The sequence below is a fragment of the Apostichopus japonicus genome, chromosome 14 (assembly GCF_037975245.1).
Source record: "Apostichopus japonicus isolate 1M-3 chromosome 14, ASM3797524v1, whole genome shotgun sequence".
Taxonomy (NCBI): Eukaryota; Metazoa; Echinodermata; class Holothuroidea; order Aspidochirotida; family Stichopodidae; genus Apostichopus; species Apostichopus japonicus.
This window is the reverse complement of record NC_092574.1, coordinates 162,734-183,790: the sequence shown is the minus strand read 5'-3', so window position 1 is coordinate 183,790 and position 21,057 is coordinate 162,734. Positions and strand designations below refer to the sequence as shown.

General features: G+C 37.7%; 2 protein-coding genes and 1 long non-coding RNA gene across 9 annotated transcripts in view; 2 read left to right on the top strand and 1 right to left on the bottom strand.

Annotated features, from left to right (window-relative positions):
- The window catches only part of LOC139979390 (gamma-adducin-like), a 481,086-nt gene that overhangs the window by 410,167 nt on the left and 49,862 nt on the right, over positions 1-21,057 (bottom strand). The window lies entirely within an intron of this gene.
- LOC139979747 (uncharacterized) lies at positions 726-20,500 on the top strand. Of its 6 annotated transcripts, none has more exons than XR_011797316.1 (7): positions 726-740; positions 10,340-10,443; positions 10,692-10,886; positions 12,143-12,293; positions 13,096-13,310; positions 17,946-18,018; positions 19,218-20,500. It is a non-coding gene; the product is annotated as an uncharacterized lncRNA (long non-coding RNA). The 6 variants fall into 6 exon arrangements; XR_011797313.1 differs by having other exon boundaries at positions 738-856; XR_011797314.1 differs by lacking the exon at positions 726-740 and adding an exon at positions 795-1,023.
- On the top strand, positions 1,133-5,605 carry LOC139979745 (tigger transposable element-derived protein 2-like). Of its 2 annotated transcripts, XM_071990824.1 has the most exons (3): positions 1,133-2,037; positions 2,621-2,685; positions 3,386-5,605. In XM_071990824.1, exons 2-3 carry the CDS (start codon positions 2,681-2,683, stop codon positions 5,307-5,309), a joined length of 1,929 nt encoding a protein of 642 aa, XP_071846925.1. In that variant the 5' UTR covers positions 1,133-2,037; positions 2,621-2,680; the 3' UTR covers positions 5,310-5,605. The 2 variants fall into 2 exon arrangements, with proteins under 2 accessions (XP_071846925.1, XP_071846924.1); XM_071990823.1 differs by having other exon boundaries at positions 1,133-2,685.

The following is a 21,057-nucleotide window of genomic DNA, read 5'->3' as shown; positions in this document are numbered from 1 at the left end:
AAAATCTCAAATGTGACATTTTATCACAAAATTCAAGCAGTTTTTGCCAAAATTTGTTGTATCTGAGAATGTTCATGCAGCTAGCTAAACAATTTTAGGTTGACATTTTTATGTCAAGATTCGCCCCAAGAGTCCGGCCCCCTCAAAAAGTGTAAATTATTATCTTTAGAATGTCTGTCCCATGGATACGCCAGACCTACACCCTCGCCCCCCCCCCCCCGGGTTGATCATGACAGTACGCCTACTGTCCCGCCTAGGCCTAATGCCAGACCAACCCATTCGAGTAATGATATATTTGATTTGATTTGATTTATTTGATTTTCCACTGGATATATACATGTGGAGGGAAGTCCTCTAAAAAGCCAATTCAGGCTTAACAAGGTCATTAAAACAACTTTTGTGACGAGATTCGCAGCGAACTCAATAAATTATCTTGACCATGCAACATGTTTAATGACCTTAGGCCTATGTTATGAGAACATTTGAATTGTTTCGTTGTAAATGTAATGATTTCAAATGGATATGCATCTAGCATGTCATTGCTAGTTTATTTTTTTTCAATTAATACGTTGATATATTATGCGGTGTTTGTCCCACATGGCTTGCCATAGACGCACACGGTCGTGGTCAAAGGTTAAGCAACGGAGCGCGAATTATGATCTGTATATAAAGCTCACGAAAGGTTACACGAGCAGTACGTGCAGTTCGCTTCCTGGCAGCCGTTGGCTAACAATTCATACGTAATTGTAATTTGTAGCCTATTCTGTATGGGGGGGGGGGGGGGGTAACTGCCAAAGAATGTGAATGGCAGATATATTCGCCAGCTCGAAGGTTGTGTATTAGTTTTATGGAGCAAGTTAGTACTTCACATTGTTTGAGTCAGCGAGCGTGAGAAATTACGCTAGCCTATCATATAATAGTATAGCTTAGGCCTAACGATAGGCTAGCTCACGTAGGCACTGGCGTCTATACTAGTTGGAATGCTAATCTAGGCCTAATATGATTATTCACTAGACAATTAACGTAAGTAAAGTAGGTCACTTTATATCTTCCGACAAAATACTAGACCTAGCTGGTTGGGCCTAATTACTTTCTGGTTAAGGCTAGTACAGTTAGGCTAGGCCTAACTTAATTAGCCTACAGTAGGTACATGGGTTCCGCGTATGCATGAGTTCCGCGTAAGAATCGCCGTCTTTTGCTTGTAACTCCGAAGATACAAAACAGAAACTCTTACCTTTTTTAGGTAAATCAATCACAAACAATAATGCTACTTTTCTAAAAGTTTGGTGGTAACGCACAATTCCGGTGATGAGAAATATATCAAATCCAAAACGGTTTTTTTGTGCGATCAACGATATTGAACAGTAACTTGCATCTTTGTAAACATGTCATATTTTCACACTATAGTAAAACATCTCATCAGCACCATCGTTGCAACTATTTGATACGATCATATGAAGGCTCGTTGTGTTTTCCCTCCATTCTAACGGGTGTTTAATCCATCGATATCACTAACTTAAAAATATTTTGTTTAAAAAACCCGTTGCTTCGACCCGAGTTCCGCGTAAACTACCTCGTACTATGAATAAGATGTGCATATATATACACAATTGAGCAGTGTAGAGTACTGCAACTGTGTGCGCGCGGTATGTACAGACGGTCAGGAAACTTCATGCACTTGTTGTGACTGTCTGCCATGTACATATGCAAATGATTAGGATGATTCCATTTCTATAGGGTTGAATAACTTGAATCGCAGAGCTACTAATAGAAATATTTAGGGTCAACCGCATATATATTAGCCTAATTTTGTAAAATATTCGAAGACATTTTTTATTTATCTGTATATTCTTGCTTGTACTGTTCACTGTGTCACTTCCTGTACGAAACTCAATTCAACATTTGCACCTGTTCGTCGGCGCCGTCTATTCCGGCGAAATTGTTTTGTTCAACATATTCCCCTGGCAACCACTATCAACAACAACAATTTGTTCTACGATCTGGAATTCGAAAGCGGTATTGCTCTGAATAACACAGGTATTGTCCCTTCAGAAATTTCAAATGTTTGATGTTTCAATTGAATTGTACTTTTTTAACCCTTTAGAATAATGTGTCACATTCTAGGAAGAGAACTATGCTGTATTGAAACAGAACCTAGGCTCAATGGATAGGCCAATGTTTTGGCATAGCTGCAGACTAGTGGTGACAAACAGATTGCTACCACCCAGGAGTGGCGAAAGAAAGGGGAGGGGTTAATCCCCCTGTCGGGAAGGTCACCCCCTCCCCCACCCCCATCGGGGAAAATTTTACTTTTGTCATGGAGCAATTAGGCAAACAAATGATTATCGTGTATTTATCTTTATGATCATTTTATGATATGGATAAATGTGACCTTGATTTCCTGGTCAAGTATCCAGTAGAAACATCAGTCCCGAGTCGAGGAGCTACGGAAAACAACGTCAGAGAGCTCAAGTCACCGACAATAGAATCCTGGCGCCACCCCTTTCAGCATTTAGAAAAGAGGCTAAAGGTTTAAAGTTCTGTTCAAGTATGGAATCCCTATACTGTATCTCAAAATCTGAATAAAAATGATAGCGATGTGTTTAATTTCACTTTTCAGGTGTACATACAAAACATTTCCTGAAGGTTAAGAAGTGCATACATCTCCATAAAGAAAAAAATGAGGTCAGCCTATTTTTAATTTACTACTTCATTTCACTAAGTTATTATTAAAAGAATGCTTCACCCCATTATGATTTTTTTGTAGAGCAATAAAATATATGCTGACTGGCAGAGGTGATTTTTCTTAATTATTGGGAGAAGGGGGCATGCCCTGAGCCCCTGACTACTACAGATCTAGGTAGGGTCAATGCAGGGCACCCCCCCCCCCCCTACCAAAGAATTGAAGTGCAGCAACAAAAGCAGTTAATCTATATGTACCTACATCTTTTTTCAAACAAATAGATAATTCCTTAACAAAATATTTAGGAACTATTTGCACCCTTAATTATATAAAATAAGGAGGAGAACCCTCCCCAGGACACAGATCACTAACCTATTTGACCCCACATGTACAACCAACCTACCTGTGCAGACTACATCACAGTTTAAGGCACTTTGGTGTAGCACATCATACTTCTAAAACGAGAGGCTATCATTCCAGGGATTCAGTTCCCCATGCCCAGTGGCCCTATACACCCTCACCGAGAATGGAGTTAAAAATGATGAGATATTCTCTTGACTGAAGTTGGTACTTGCCTTTCTTGCTGCACCTTCATGTGCCAAATGCACACTACTAGAAACATTATCCCAGTCTATTAAGTTACTCCTTTTTATTAAATTTACACTCTTCTTATTTTATACCATAGCCTATTTATATTTGCAGACCACAGAAAAGAAAATTGAATGAAGACTCTGGTGGGCCATCCAACAAGAAAAGTAAGTGGAAAGAGATTGATTTGTCCATTCCTACTAGAGAAAAAAGGAGGTATCATCACAAAAGGCATGTCTGTAACAAACCTCAAAGCCAGGAAAGCCAGCTTACTGACAGAAAGAAGAAATTAGCTTTGTTCACCAGAAATTATCGGAGGGAGGGGATGATTGACCAAGATCCAAGTAAATTTCCTACACCTCGAATCGAACGTATCAGAACCGCACTGGAAGGTCTGTCTTCTGGAAAGTACTCCACAATCCATGAAGCAGCCAGTGCCAATGGAGTACACTACGATCAAATTCAAAGAAGAGCTATAGGAAATGTAAAATGGTACAGACGAAATGGACCTAAACCATATCTCACTCTTGGTGAGGAACGACATCTAGCACGCTGGGTTGTCACAATGGGAAACAGAGGTTTTCCTGTTTCTCCTAAGCAGCTTAAGGACACAGTCCAAGAGCTGATCACAAAAGATGGAAGAAGCACTCCTTTCCGAAGCGGTAGGCCATCTAATGGTTGGTATACAGGTTTCCTGAAGAGGAATCCTAGTATTCAACTAAAGCCTACAAAAACGCTAAACAAGGCACGAGCCAAGGTGACCAAACAGGCAGTTGATGACTGGTTTAGAAACTTCAACTGTTTCATTTCTGACCTGAACCTTTCAGACAAGCCCGGGCTCATCTACAACTTTGATGAGACAGGGTTTGGACTGAGTGGCAAACCACCTAGGTATGCCCTTGGATCTCGACATATGAAAGGAGCACTGCCACAAATGACTTCCGGTGAGGGTAAGAAACAAATAACAGTGGGTGTTTGTGCCAATGCAGATGGCAAGCTTCTCCCTCCCTATTTCCTATTCAAAGGAACCAGACCCAATTCTTGGGATCCCCTGGCAGGTGCACCTCCGAAGAGTGTGGCATACTTTACAGAGTCAGGATGGATGACACAAACATCTTTCCAATACTGGTTCCAAAACCAGTTTGTCCAAAACATTGGAAATGAAAGACCACTAGTGTTACTGTTGGACTCACATGAAGGGCATATTGCCTATGATCTCTTCCAAACAGCAGAAGAAAGCAACATACATCTGTACCGGTTTCTACCTAATGCCACACACTTTTTGCAGCCGCTAGATGTTGGTGTCTTTGGACACATGAAAAGGTCCTACTGGGATTATCTGAGGAAATGGGTGGCCCGTAATCCTGGGGAGACGATTACACAGAGAAATGTTAGTAGAATCATTGGCAACATCTGGGAAGATTTGGAAAGGCCTGGTCTAATCAGGAAGAGCTTCTTATCATCAGGTATTTTTCCAGTAAACAGAGCTGCTGTCACTGATGAGATGACCATGCCCTCCCTGACTTTTAGAGAAGAAACCACTGACACAGAATGTGCAGACCAGGTGACAACCAACAAAGCATCACCTGAAACCACAGTACACATGCCAACAACCCCAGATGCACAAAGAGCAGTGTCACTACACTTAACAAAGGCAACAGAACTTCCTTCGGTTAAGCCACAGAAGAAGGCTAGGCGCAGGCTATGTAATGAGCTGCCATATGATGTTACAAGTCCAACAGCAATAGATACAATGAAGGAACATCTCCTCAGCAAATGCCGGTCAAAAGCAAGAAAGGAACTCTTGGCTAAGAAAAAGCATTTCGAAAAGAAGGGAATTGAAAACCTTGTTCAAAAAAAAAAATCTCAAGAGTTTAGATGCCCTATCTGTGGAGGAAAATATGAAGAAAAGGTGAAGGTTGGGTGGGTTGGATGTGACACATGCAACCAATGGTATCATATGTCATGTATGCCAAAAGAACTTGTAACTGCTAAAATGCTCAGAAAAAAGGAATGGTGTTGTCCAAATTGTAAATAGAATCTTAGATTGTTAAAGAAGATAATTCAATTCTTGTTTCATTGTTTGTAACTTGGGTATATGCAAAATGTTGAATTATTTAAGCTGGTATTCTCATCAATAGAATTCTAGCTATCCCATATATTGTTGCTTATAGCAAGCCTGGTGAGGCAATTTGTGTACTTTGGAAGATGAAAGCACAACAACATTCCAACTATCATCCATCATTTATTTTCTTACAGGTGGACAAAAAACTATCATTGTACAGATAGAAGACAGTGTAATCAAAGGTTACCATGAATATAAAATTGCTCCACCTTTTGCCCTGGAGATGATTCTCCAACCAGAATATGCAAATATACATGACAAAGATGCCATATTAGTTTGGATGCCAAGCATCACAGAGGGAAATGTGTTGGAACAGAAGACCTCACAGGGACTATATGTGAAAGATTTAGTAACCCCAATCCCTCTCATCATTGGACATGTCCCAAGAGGCTTAGCTGCAGTATTTCGGCAATTACTTGATGAAAATTACTCTATAAAATGTGTAGCAACGGGAAAGCCTGTTCCTAGCTTTCCACCTTGGCCTCACCCATCAGAGAAAGGGGGTGGAGTGGTTATACCCTGTGTTTACAAAATATATGGCAAACCAGTTCAAATTGGGGAAGTGATTAACAAGGTAAGAAATATTTTCCCAAAAGTTAAGGGTGGTGATGCTATGAAATTATCAATTGTCTAAAGTTGTAATTAGCCAGGGTAGTTAGTTTAATAAGTGTCATAATAAACTGGCTTTGTCCATTGTTATAGATTGATGTGTAAAAGAAAAGCCCATGTTACGTTTGATTTCTATTAACTAATTTATTTAGTTATTGGTAATAATTGGTAATAACTAATTGATTTCTATACTGGTGTATTCAAATTGATTATCTCCATTAATGTAAAATAGTATAAAAAAAAAAAGTAAAAATGCCCAATCTTTTCTTTCTTCATTTTCTTTTTTTCCTCAATCTTTTCTCTTTTTTCCTCAATTTTCTGTTTTCTTATTTTTATTTTTGTAGCTTTATGTATGTTAACTTGTCTTGACTAATTCTTTTGTCTATATTTTTCAACATATATTTGGAGGAAAACGATTTATAAGTATTGCACTTCAGTTTTTCTCCTTTTCCACACATTAGATCTTTGGTAGTTTTCATTGAAATAGATATAATACCATGATTATTTGATAACATGTATGTATTGAATTCTTGTTTAAAATGAACTTATCTTTTGTGTTCGAAATAAACAGTTTCATTGTCATTGTCATTTAGTAAGGACAATGTATGGTTATATTTGTTTAGTTTTTTTATTTGTTTCAGTGGACAGGTTATGACGCCAAAGTCAAATGGGTTATATCAGCAGTCCAAGCGAGAGGGGAATGGAAGATAACCATGATTCATAAATACTTATAATGGTTTCCTGCATTGTGATTGGTTTAGCAATCATAACCTGTCCACTGAATTATGTTTGGTTCCTAATTTCCTGATCCTTTCAAGTCTAATTATACAGCAAGCTTATACCTCATTTTGTTAGCAGTGAGCACTGTCAATGGTATCATTTATTTTTGTTAAGGAATTTTATCTGCAATCAAATGTTATGATATTGCAACAAACTGAAATTTGAAGAAAAAAAAGCAAATAAAAGTTCAAGCACAGAAGGAAATTGTTGCACAGTTTTTTGGCCTAGACTGACACTTGTCATTATTATTGTCCTGTTTGTGCTGCTTGCTGGTCAAAAAGCAATTGACTATTTCTACTGCAAAGACATCGTGATGCTGAGTCTACAATTTTTTTTAAAAGACATAGAATTTTATCATTAAAAAACAAAGCAGGCGGCCTCTAAAAAAGGAGTGGGTGGTAACACTAAATATGATTTTTTTAATTTGGCCTAATAATTGATCTGAAACAAAGAAATAGTGTTTAAAATTGCATGAAATTAAACACAAAACCATGATAATATGAAACATCAAACTCACACAACTATCTACCGGCCTAGGCCTATATACCATCTAAATAAACTTACAGCTTACTATGAACGTTACACTAGAGGCAGTGTCAAAAGGCATCATCAAAACTTATGCACATTGTCAGTTATATGAACAGACTTACAATTGTTGGAAAGTAAAACACAATTTGCTAACTTTGAATATAAAACAGTGACACACAAATGACACACCCTTTTCCTGGTAATTTGTCTCAAGGTACCCTCAAACTCAAAGAAATCACTTGAGGCATGCAGAACCGTAGCAAACTAGGCTCAAACGTGAAATACATTATGATTATTATCTGATGTAAAATTGTAGGAGACACTATTTTCAATGTTGGTATAGGTCCCGGGGGTGGGTCGTACAACTGACAAGTGCATTCAATATGCCACATTAATATTTCGCTAAACTGGTATGCTTAGCTATACACACTAAACGCTGTTAAACTTCTCTGACGATTTTAGTACTAAATTGCAACTTATATAAGTTAGACATTAATTTTAAGTCCACCAATTTCCGTAAATTTGGTAAGCCATCATAATATTGGATGAACTTTACCATAATGGTAAATAACTCATTGCAAAACTTAAAAAATATACCGCCATTTTTTTTACGCGGAACTCGGGTCATTACGCGCTATTCATGCACTTACTATTTAAAGTTCGTCAAAGTTTACTCTTTTACCAAAGCATAAAAAATTAATTCAAACCTCACATCTAACAGCACATTAGTTCGTAAGTTTACCACTTCGACTGGATCCGGCAATCTTTTATTTTGAGTACGATCGGCGATCTTTTGTCGCGGCTTACGCGGAACCCATGTACCTACTGTAGGCCTAAATGTCTTTAAATTCCTACCAGAGTAGCCTACCATAGCCTAGGCTATGCCATCTAGCACTTAACAATAACAGTAACACATCCACAAGAAACTAACTCGCAGCCGGACAAATTAGCTTAGGATGAAAGCTCTCTTTCCTTTTTTTTTTTCCATCATGACAGGCAAGTCCGTTGGTTTCTTCTCCAACTTCCAAGAATAAAAACAATAGTTTCCTCCCTGAAATTATTTTTAGGGGTTGAAACCAATGTTTTTCAGGGGAGGAAAGAAAGACGGCTTGGCTGTGGAAAGAATTAATTTAGGTAGTGAAGCAACTGCACGTAGTAAATGTGTCTTGTGATTTAGGAGAGTTTGGTGAAAGAAAGGAACATATTTCAAGAGACACTTGTACCTGTAGTAATTGAAGAAACTGGTAAATAGGAAAACAAGGAGAGGAACCAAGGAGGGCATACCTATAGGCTAAATTTTCTATGTTATTTCATTCCCACAATGAATGCCATTACAAGCAAACGACCCAATACCACTATGAATTCCACGCATGTATATTACCCCATGTTCGCATACAATCCTATGCAAACAATCCGGCCTATTCACAAACACTTTTTTATCTTCCAATCACTGAACAGTTACACAAGGAAGATACCTGGTCACATTTTCTATTTTCATACTATCACAACTTTCTTTAGCTTACTCTACAAGAATATGCAGTCAGAGCCTACAGAACAACAGTCTCCTCCCTTGAAAATAGTATGTTAGTTTCCTTAACCGTGTTATTTTTCACCCTTAACTTTACCTTTCTCCCTTTAAATCTTTTCTTACAGTTATTCCACTTACAACATCTATTCTTTCCACATAGCCTAGCCAATATGCCTCCCATGAAAAACCTTAGTTAACTCCCCTGAAAATGTTAATGTAAGTTGTTCAACTTTTAAGTGGGAGGAAAATAACGTTGTTAGGGGAGGGAACAGATGGCCCCAGGCTAGGCCTACCACCAAATGAAAATGGGAAACCTAGGCTAGCCTACCAAAGCGAAGGCTAGATAGAGATGAGGACTAACTAGCCTATCCTAGGCTTCTTATACAAGCAACAGTACTTTGTAAAATGAAATTCTCAAGCAATTAGGCCTAGCTCTGTGGTCTAATTGATGTTAGTGATGGTTCAAGTATGGAGAAAACTCTCCATGAAAGCTGATGTTACCTAGCGTAGGCAACTAAATTGATATACATGTATTAATTTGATCAACTAGCATAATTTTGACCTGAAGCTAGGCTTAACAGTATTGGTCCAACTCTTGGCATATCTTTATCAGATCATAGCCTTCTTTGATGCCTAAGGCATGATTTTATGGTCTGCAGAACTGTTTCACTGAAACTTTGATTATTATTAAACCGAATTCAAACTTTGCTAAGTCGACCTCTCATTGTTGAGTAATTGTCTTTGATTTGGTTTTCAATTTGAAAACATTGATTGAAAGCTGTGAGGAACACAACTCATGGTAAACACATATTAAGAGTATTGAGAGATAAGTACAATATATAGTATCTCTGTCCTTGTTGATATAGAATATTATTACACAGGTGCTAGAAGTCATGGAAGCACATGATGGTTTACCATGAATATACTAATATGTTGTTGGTACTTGTGTGTTGGCTGAAAAGCCAGTTTTCATCTTTGCTAAGTGTACTTGTTGTAGCTTAAGTGTCGGTCCTTATTTCACTTGTCAAGTTTCTCGTTTCAAGAATGATGTTTATTTCAGACATTTTTCAATTTTCCAGTTCCTCATGAATGTGCTTGCTAAGTTTGTTTAAACTAGTACATGCTCTCCAAATTGTTTGACTGATGAAATGTTCTCAAATTGTGTTGAATTCATTCCTTTCAATCAGCTTGACCATTATAGTGAACAATATACATCAAAGGAAGTTTTGGCATTTTACGAAGTACTCCATAGGTTTGATAGCAATGTCTAGTAAGGTTTATTAAAGAGTCATATTGCAAGTATTAAAAATAAACAGGCACTTAGTAACAAATAGAGGTACAGTTTATTCATGTTTGTAAACATTCATCAAAAAGGTATCTGCATATGCAAACAGGAAGATGATCTTATGTAAAACTACTTTAAAAAAAATACTTAAATTTATGTCACACCAAAGGTATATATATACTGTACATATTGCTTTGATATTTGTCTTTACAGCATTGCATTGGCCACACTGATTCACAAGGAGACTCCATGAACTGTGACTGTAACATCCTGCTGGAGGTCTGAGACATTGAAGATTCTGTAATGCTTCCGTTTGGGTATACAGTTTACTATAGTAACACAGAAATATTTAAGCTCTGGTATTTGTTTCGTTTATTTCTGCCATTAAACCACAATCATATACATTTGTTTATATATTGTTATATCAATGAGGCAGCAGTCAGGGTTGTTTAGGTAGTCAGGGGGAGGGAGGGGAGGAAGGGAGTGTATAAAAATGAGTCTAGTTGCAATGTCTATCTGCTTTCCAATATATGAAATCTTCTTATCTTTTACAATACTGTCTCAGGTGAAAGAAGAAGATGAAGAAAATTGAAGGAAAATTGTGAGTCTTGGATGTCTGTAATGAAGCTGGATCAGGTTTAGAACAAGTGGTTGAAAGATCATAAACTCCACCAAATACGAGAAGATCCTTCAAGCCTGTCCTCTACAGAGAGATCTGGAAGTGTTATCTGGAGGTGATTTAATAGAAATTGGAGAAAAAGTAAGATTCAAGGAAAACATCAGTGTGAGCCAGTATCATGAACATCAGTCTTGTCCTCTCAACAGTTGATTGTTGTCAAGATCATTTCTAAATGTACGAGACACGGTGCCTTAGCCTGTTGGAACCAGTCGGTATTTGGTGTGGTCTGTTTTTGTGCTAAATGTACGAGAAACGGTGCCTTAGCCTGTTGGAACCAGTCGGTATTTGGTGTGGTCTGTTTTTGTGCTAAATGTACGAGACACGGTGCCTTAGCCTATTGAAAATAGTCGGTAATTGGTGTGGTGTGTTTTTGTGCTAATTGAATGAGACACGGTGCCTTAGGCTGTTGGAATTAGTTGGTATTTGGTGTGGTCAGTTTTTGTGCTAAATGTACGAGACACGGTGCCTTAGCCTGTTGGAACCAGTTGGTATTTGGTGTGGTCAGTTTTTGTGCTAAAGGTACGAGACACGGTGCCTTAGCCTGTTGGAACCAGTGGGTATTTGGTGTGTTCTTGTTTTTGTGCTAAATGTATGAGACATGGTGCCTTAGCCTGTTGGAACCAGTTGGTATTTGATGTTTTTTGTGTGCTAAACTACTATTCTTACAGAAAGGCTGAACAAATTCCATGATATAGTTTGAACAGAGTGACACATTCCACTCATTCCAAGCAACCATGACAACATCAAAATGAACCTAATTGGTTTCTTAGTTTATTGGCATGAGATGTAGTCTGTTTTTGTGCTAAATTATTGAGACATGGTGCCTTAGTTTATTGGTATTAGTTTTTAATTAGAAATGTAGGAGACATTTTTGTGCTAAATGTATAAGACCTCAGCCTTAGCCTATTGGAACCAGTCAGTAATTGGTGTGGTGTGTTTGTATTAAATTGATAAGTTCTGCCTTAGTTTATTGATATGAGTTGCTAATTAGTGTGGTCTGTTTTGTGCTAAATTAATGAAACCTGTTGCCTTAGTTTGTTGGAATGAATTTGTAATAAGTATTTTTGTTGTCTAAAATTAATAAGACATTGTACCTAGTTTGATGGAACGAGTTGGTATTTAGTGAGGTCTTTTTTGAGAGTTGTTCAAACCAGTGTCCAATAACTTTGATCTGACCATAAAATTTCATTTCTTTCACAAATTGCCCCTCTAGAAGAGTATACATGTTTTGTCTCACGGCTGACAGTTTGGTTGTTAACAGGGTTTGACTTTTTTACTTTTGCTGTTACTTTGAAGAAAAATGACTAATTTGTTTTGTATTCCTCTCCTTTCATCAGAGATCTCTGGCCTATGTTGCTCAACAAGCTTGGATCCAAAATGATACCGTGAGAGGAAACGTTCTGTTTGGTAAAGATCTCAACTCCACCAAATACGAGAAGATCCTTCAAGCTTGTCCTCTACAGAGAGATCTGGAAGTGCTATCTGGAGGTGATTTAACAGAAATTGGAGAAAAATTAAGTTTCAAGGGAAACATCATTGTAAGCCAGTATCATGAACATCAGTCTTGTCCTCTCAACAGTTGCTTGTAAAGATCAGTGCTAAATGTTCGAGACATGGTGCCTTAGCCTGTTGGAACCAGTCGGTACTTTGGTGTGGTCTGTTTCGTGATAAATTAAAGAGACATTGTGCCTTAGTTTGGTGGAATGAGTAGCTAATTAGTGTGGTCTATTTGTGCTAAATTGAAGAGGAGTACTGTGATAATTTGTTGGTAGTTAGTGTGGTGTGTTTGTATTAAATTTATAAGTTTTGCCTTAGTTTATTGATATGATTTGCTAACTAGTGTGGTCTGTTTTGTGCTAAATTAATGAGACCCGGTGCCTTAGTTTGTTGGAATCATTTTGTAATTAGTAATTTGGTTGTCTTAAATTGATGATTGTTGCCTTAGATTGTTGGAAAGAGTTGCCAATTAGTGTGGTCTGGGTTGTGGTAAATTAAAAAGACAGTTGATTGTTGTCAAGATCAGAAAACTCAAAGATGACTCAAGAAAACTCATTTGAAGGAAAAACACCAGCTAAGCTGGAAAGCTGCAATATACAGTCAAGGTTAGTCATAAGAAAGAAAGGTTCATAAAAATACATATTTAATTATGTTTCCACCAGTAAAGTTTCAATCACAGTCTAAACTTTGTTGGAATTAGTTGCTAATTAGTTTTTTATGTTTTGTGCTAAATGTACGAGACTTACTTTGAAGAAAACTGGCTATTTCTTGTGCATTCCTCTCCTTTCCTTAGGGTTCTGTGGACTATATTGATCAACAGTTAGCTTTTTGACATAGCGCCACCCCATCATCCTTCACTCTATGACTTACCCGCCATTTACAAAACGTACGCCTCCTTGGATACCAACACAACGCTGCAGAGTACACTTTCGATTCATAGTGTGTCTCTTCAAAAGGAGTTCCTATTCTTTCCGTCCGCCGTCTTAGGCTGGAGACTAATTCTTTCTAGTAAGTAAAGTTTATGATCAATTTCATTGTATAAAAGCCATTTAAAACCCGTAGGGAGGGGCTGTTTTGCCAATATGACAACCCCTTACCCACCTATAACCGCCCCCTTAGTCGAAAACCTAAACCTCTCTGATTTTGACATAGACATTAATGACTGGATCCCTGTACAAAAATAGCAGAAAAAGACAACGTCCAATATACGTTGAAATAAACCCATCTCCAAACTCCAAACCAACCACCAAAAAGTCCGCTCAAACAATCATTGTATCAGGAATCTTACCAGAACTATCAAAAAACCCAATAAACACTTGCTAAACTAATCAATGAAGAAAAACCAAATGCCATGATCTCAAATATAAACCGTCTTCGTAGTAACAACATCCTAATCACCCCCCATGACCCTAAAACTGCAAATATCCTCCTGAAACCATGGAATCAAAAGACTTAACTAGGCAACCCCAAACCAAGAATCCCCAAAAAAGTATGACAAAGAAACTTCTCCGTAGTAGCCTGTGGCATAAACCCTGAAATTCAAATCAAAGATATTGAACAAGAACTCAAAGACCAAGAATACACCCCAATACAAGCTAAAAGACTCATTAGTCATGCCACAAACAATACAGCTTGGAAAGTAAAAATGACGTTTGAAGAACAAGAGCCTCAACAATCCCTAATCAAACAAGGTTTCTACTTAGGATACTCTAAACACAAAACAGAAGAATACCACGAACCCCCCCAAATCACTCAATGTTTCAAATGTCAACTCTTTGGACACACCCCCCATACTTGCAAAAATCAAACCAGATGTCTCAGATGTGGCAAAAACCACAGAGTTAAAGACTGTCCCAAACCAAAAGAAAACCCAAAATGTGCCAATTGCTCAGGGACTCATGTCGCCCTTTACAAAGGATGCCCAAAATTTAAAGAAGCTAAAACTGAAGCTAATAACAAACAACAAGAACAAAGAACCTACGCGAATGTAACCAATTTTACCCCTAAAATTGAAATAACGAATAAAATCGTCACTGAAAAAAAACTTAATATCCCAACCTTTGTAATTGAATTAGTACAATACACCTTCCAAACAGCCAACATTAATATTAAATCTGACGACCTTGCCAGTTACGCCACCGTGTTAGCACTAAAACACCTAAACTTAAATATCCCAGAAACTGTAATTATGGAACGTCTCCACCATCCTTCAATATTTAGCCCTCCTCAATCACCTACATGACAAGCACACTCCCTCCTTCGGTCAAGTTCCTCCACCTAAATATCAACAGTATCCTTCCAAAATTAAGCCTCCTACTTAGTATATTCGCCAACCACTCCCCGGATATCATTTCTTTAAACTAAATACAAATTCCCACCTTAGCATCCCTGGTTACCAAACTTTCAGACACGATATCTCTCGATATATGGTTTGAGTACTTATTGCTGAAAAAAACAACCTCAAAGCCACCCTCCTCCCAAACAAACCCAAACAATTGAAATTGTACTCGAAAGAGACAATAAACCTCATTATTAGCTATTATAGTCCCCAAATGAGCCCATATCCACAATCAAAAACAGTTCTAATAAAAATACAATACTACTAGGAGATTTAAATGCCCACCACATCATTTTTGGTAGCACCAAAATATCTGAAAAAGGCATATCCCTCTTAGAAATATGTGATAAACACAACTTAACAATAATTAACCAAAATAACAAAACTAGGATAAACCCAATAAACAATAATACTGAACTACTTGACTACGCCATAACCTCAAACCACCTTGCAACTAAAACTCATTCGATTCAAATCCTAGAAGATGACCTAATCAGTGACCATTTTCCACTCCTTTTTGAGCTAGACATAAACCTCAGTCGCATCCAAAATAACGAATTAACGTATAATTACAATAAAGCAGACTGGACATCATTTAAAAAGGGATCATAACAAACAACACTATTGCCAATTACCACAACAACAAGCTAAATTACATCGGCATATATTGTGACAGCATTGCCCAACATATCTTTAATACCTTCAAAAAACACTGCCCCTTAAAAACAAAACAGAAATCCAAAACTAAATAGGAATATTCTTACACTAAATAAATCAGACGTCGACTACATAGAACCTATATGATCTCCCCAGATCCAACTCTAAAAACCTAAATTAACCAACTTGAAAAACAAATAAATAGACAAATATCGGCGGTCGACCAAAACCGAGTCCAAAACAAATGCGATTCAATCATTAATGACAAAAACCCAAAACACTTTTGGAAAAATTAAAGAAATATCGAAAACCCATTACAACCCAAACACAGGTAATACAGACGAATGCCTTAGAGATAAAGTAGGTAACCTCATCACAAAAACTTAAGACCAAATAAAGCTTAGTGAATCATACTTGAAAACTATATTCAATATCTTAGATGGCCCTCCATACGATAACAGATTCCAACACAAAATAAACCGTACAATTATCTGTAATGCAACCAGCTTTATCCCCAACTTCTAAGGATGTCTCAACAAAAACATCCCTCTACTCAAAGAAATAGATATAAATGATTGGTATAGTGCCACGGAATATGCAAAAATGCCTCCTCCCCTGGTCTTGACAACATAAATGACCTAATGCTAAAAGATTCCCCTCCGTGGGCCGCCGATATTCATTAACTCTCATATTTTCCCATTATTTAACAAACTCCTTAGACTGGGTCATTTCCCAACCCTGTGGACATCCGCCAAAATGATTTTAATACTGAAACTAAGTAAAGACACACCAAAATTCAAAACTATCAACCAATTAGTCTCCTACCAGCCTTAGGTAAGATTTTCGAAAGAATTATAGATAACCGCACCAGAAACCACCTTGAGCAAATTAATCACTTTGCCCGTATCAATCAGGCTAATTCCGGGCACACAAATCTACAATAAACCAAACTTTCCACCTTTCCAAAGAAATTCGCATCGGCTTCATAAAAAAACATGATACCACTGCCCTCTTCCTTGATGCCAAAAAGGAGTTCGACAAAACTTGGCACAACGGCATAAGAATTTAACTACTTAACTTTAATCTCCCCTCCAATTACACCAGACTTCTTTCCTCTTTCCTTAGTGAGCGCAATGCCAAAATATGCTACAAAAACCAACAATCAAAACCTTTTCCACTTGGTGCAGGTACTCCACAGGGCGCTGTTTTCAGCCCCCTCCCCTTGCACCCTATATGTTAATGATTTGAACATCCCCCCTCTATCTAAATGCAACTATAGTCAGTACACTGACGACATAGCCATTTGGAGCACCAGTAAAAATATCTATATGACGGAACTAAATATTAAAAGAGCAATTACACATCTCGAAAAGTGGTGCTCGATGTGGAGAACAAAAATATATCCCTCAATATCTAACCTAGCCAATTTCTCCATAATAAACTCAAAATACCATAACCATATTGCCAAAATGAATCTTTTCAACACCTCAATCACTGCTACTCCTAATGCAACCTTCCTTGGTACCACTTTCGATAGCAAATTATCGTTTAATCTACTTTGTAACAGAACTGCAGGATGCTGCTGGTTCCAACTTAAATCCATTCAAATCCTCTCACACAAATATAACTTCCCTCCGAAAACCATTATCCAAATCTATAAATCCAAAGTAAAAATGATTCTCAGTTACGGGAGCATCTCCCTGCTTACCATCTCTAATCCCAATAAACAAATTTTAAACAGAATCCACACCACAGCTTATCGACTCGCACTCAAAATCCCTACCTATATTGCTACTTTGTACGTTCTCCGTGCAGGAAACACAAAATCTACTTTCACCCGACTTGAAGAATTCAACACCAAGTTATACAAAAACAACCTCGAGAACGACCCTTTGATTGAAGACCTCCCCCTGAAATACAAAGTCGCAACAACTCACTACCCCAAAACCAAACCCTTTCTGTATTCACAATTGTTACTACTTAAAGTCTCATTCCATTAAAAAAATCCTTTCCTAAATGGTTCTAGGCCCAAGTATACTTATATATACAGATTATATTGTTACCAAACAATAGAAACCACAACCACTCCCTACCCAAACAATAGAAACCACTCCGTCTCCACAATTCTCAGTACTTAAAAAATTCCTCTCCTTTAGAAATCCCTCCCTAAGTGACTCTTTGACTCTGACCTCGGGTATGATTATGGCTATCCTGTCCAATGTAAATATATAAGACTTCATTTACCAGCAATTCCCTGACTGAACATAGACAACCTTTCCAAGAAAAAAAAAAAAAATGTCTATTCTATAAAAACAAACTTATTATCCCCCGTAGGACCTCTCGCCAGGTCGACCAGGGGTTAAACTCCTTTTGATTTGATATCAACAACAACAAAGACAAAACTTTTACTTAAATTAAAAAAAAAAGGTAACTAATTTCATTTATTTCATTTCATTTATTGATTTTTGTTCTATTTTAACATAAGTATGACATATGACATAGAAGGAGATAAGAAACAAAACTTGTGAAAGGAAGTGTATTAAAAAACCCTATAGGGCTTGTCGGGTAGTGACACTCCCTAAAAACTCCCTAAACTCTAAACTCCCTAAAGACATCATGATTAGATTTTGGTTTCATTTAATCAATAGGTAGAGGAATTGGACACTCTTGCGCAAGATATCAACGACTTGAAGTACTCTGCTCAGGCGGCCTCCATTCTAGGTATGTACTTAATAATAATATAATAATAATAATAATCAATGTACTGTGTTTGGAAAGAAACTTTTTGCTGCTTTGGATGAAGATTAAGGATTCTTGTTTTTCAAAAGGCAAAATGCAAGATGGACTATATATGAAAGGATGAATACCAAAACTTTAAGAAAAGAAATTGGGTGGGGGGGGGAGGGGGAATCAGGCAGAGACCATCATGTTACTACCCTGTTAATTTTGTGTAGGACGCTGGTTAATTTAAAAGGAAGAAATCCTTTAGTACCCTTGAGTTTCTGAAAGGTTTCTTCTTTGGGATAACAGTGGAGAGACATATCGATGTTCTCTTTTGGGTCTGATCGTCAGGAAAATGCAGATTAAACTGCCGTGTCCATTTGGAACCTTGGAATTGAACCCTGCTACTGGAACAAATGTATTCCATCAGAGCATAGACAATGATTCAGAGAAATATGGCCTTTATATTAATAATCTGTTGTTTTCTTTCCCAAATTTTTCTCTTTGGTTAAACAATGAGTGAAAAGATTCATTCGGTTGGAAGCAGCACCGCCCCTTTTCACACCTTTTTTTTGGGGGGGGGGGGGGGGGGGGGGAGAGACCTATTAGCCCTTAGGGTCTGAAAATATTACAATAGGATTATTGTGGTGGACAGGACAGACAACAGTTATTTTTGCTTGTAGCTGAATGTATGATGTTCAGGGATCACAAGGAAGTATCAAAAGCCTGATCAAAACTGCCGTCTTTTGTACTATCGAAATTTGTCAGAATAAAGAAATTGAAAGCCAAAATATAAAGAGTTTATCTGGCCTTGTAGACTGCGATTGAACCAGTCTCTGTCATCTACAAATAATAGAAAGTGGGTATCCATTTCTGTTTGTGACAGCAATAACAAAAAATGACTGCAAATTAACAAGTTTTTGTAAACTTTCTCTATTCAGGGATTTGAATCCCAAATTCCACTCGAATATACCCCCCCCCCTACTTATGAACTGTCACGTAGCTCAAGGTGACAAACTTACTACAAAGATGAGAATAGGCCTTAGGTGGTTCCTAATTCAATGACATTTCTCACAGTTAATTGAGTTGACTTCCCCCACCCTCCAGATTATCCTCACCCATAGAAAATACCCTCCACCCAAGAATACATAAAAAAAAAACCATGGCTTACCAAGAACCTCTCTGCGTTCATTTTTCAGATTCCAATGAACCTTTCATCAGCAAAGGAATGGCGCAACTCGGTCTGAAGGACAATCGACCGCTGGCGGAATGGCTTGACCGGTACAACGCCAACCAGCCGGACCTGGCCGCCAAGCCCAACTTCACCACATTTCCACTGGACTTTAAGCCGTCACCGTGCAAACCGCTCTTCTTTGACATAGCTCTGAACCATATAGAGTTACCCTCCTTGGATGAGAAACTGGAACAGAATAAATCGTCCCCGCAGGGGGGTCTGGGTGGGTTCCTGCGTGGATGGTGGAGCGGGGGTGAAAAGTAACTCTCGATTTGCCACGATGTCGGAAAAAGGATTTCGGAAAAAGGTCTTTCGTATACATAAGCTGGTAGTATTTGGGAGGGCTCTCACTCTTCTCCTGCATGTGCTGTAATCATCTTTTATTTAAGTTTTATTTGATTTTATTTGTTTTTTAGTATAGAAAACTACACCTTGTTGCAATGCAAACACCTCTGTGTTTGCATTGCAACAAAGGAAGGCCAAAAAGAATAACACTCACTTTTTTAACCTGGCTTGGCAAACAAAATTTGAAGAATATTCAAAATGGGATTTGGAATTTTATATATTTTGGATTTGGTGTTTGTGTGTTTATCTTGTTTAGAGAAAAAGAAGAAAAAAACAGCATCTTTATTTGATGGGGCTTTAAAGTTTTAAAAATGGGTTTCGGTTGTTGATTTCTTGGTCTACAAACATTGTGGTGCTTGACTGACTGACACTTTATGGGGGCATGATAAGGTGACTGAATTTAATATTGGCAGGAGTTATGGATGGTAGTTGGAAGGACCAGGGGTGGGGTGGGGGGTGGTGAGGCAAAGGATAGAGAAGGAGAAATGAAAGTGAAGAGGGAGAATCTTTGAATTGAATTTTCAGTTTGCAGTAGCACAGGTTTGCTGCATGATAAAGCTATATTTAAAGAAACTTTCAATAATGCACTCTTCGTGTATATAATTTGGGGTGTGGTAGTCGGAGCCGGGGGGGGGGGGTGATTGAGACAGCAATGAAAGGGAGCAACCTTTCCACATATATGTTGTTTGTGCTATGGTAGTAACGTTTCCTTTTTCAAACTGGAGGGCAAAAAATGTAAAAATTGAGTTATCTAAAATTAATTCAAAATCAGGTTTAGTTAATAAATGAAAGTTAAAGACAATTTTATTGATGGTAGCAGGGGCGCCATGGTATTGTAAACTGAATCAGCAATCAGCCATGGAAGGCCAACTCCTTTTTGTTGGGAACTTGTCGTCAAGCAAACCTATGGATTCAAGCCCTATCTGGCTAAAGTAAGATGGGGTTATTATTTTTATCTAGGAGAAATCAATTCTTTTTCCCCTCATGTTGAAATGGTCTTCCAAATGTTTAAAAAAAAATGTCCAAAAAGAATGTACTGGTGTGAATTGGATAGCCACCTGGTGTGAAGTAAAAAGGCCATAGGCTTATCCTTTATGTACATGTGACTGCTTAGTATCATTAAATAACTGCCCTCCAGGCTGATATTATAAATAATAGAAACATTATAGAAACTAACTGTCTGTTGTCACCCAACCATCTCAATAGTAGATGCAGGTATCACTAAGAATGTTTATGAAATATGTATTGCATGTTTTGATTAGTATTTGCATAATAATTTGATGAGGGATAACCTGTTTCTGGACAGGTAGTTGAAGGGTATTAACTGTGGTGGGAGGGATGAAGGTATATCTTGTCCATGAACTGATTTGTTATTTCAAAGTATCATTCTTTTTTTTCCTTTTTTTCTTCCTTTTACATGAGTATTGTAAAAGGAAAAGCAAAGATTGAGTTTGAGCCAG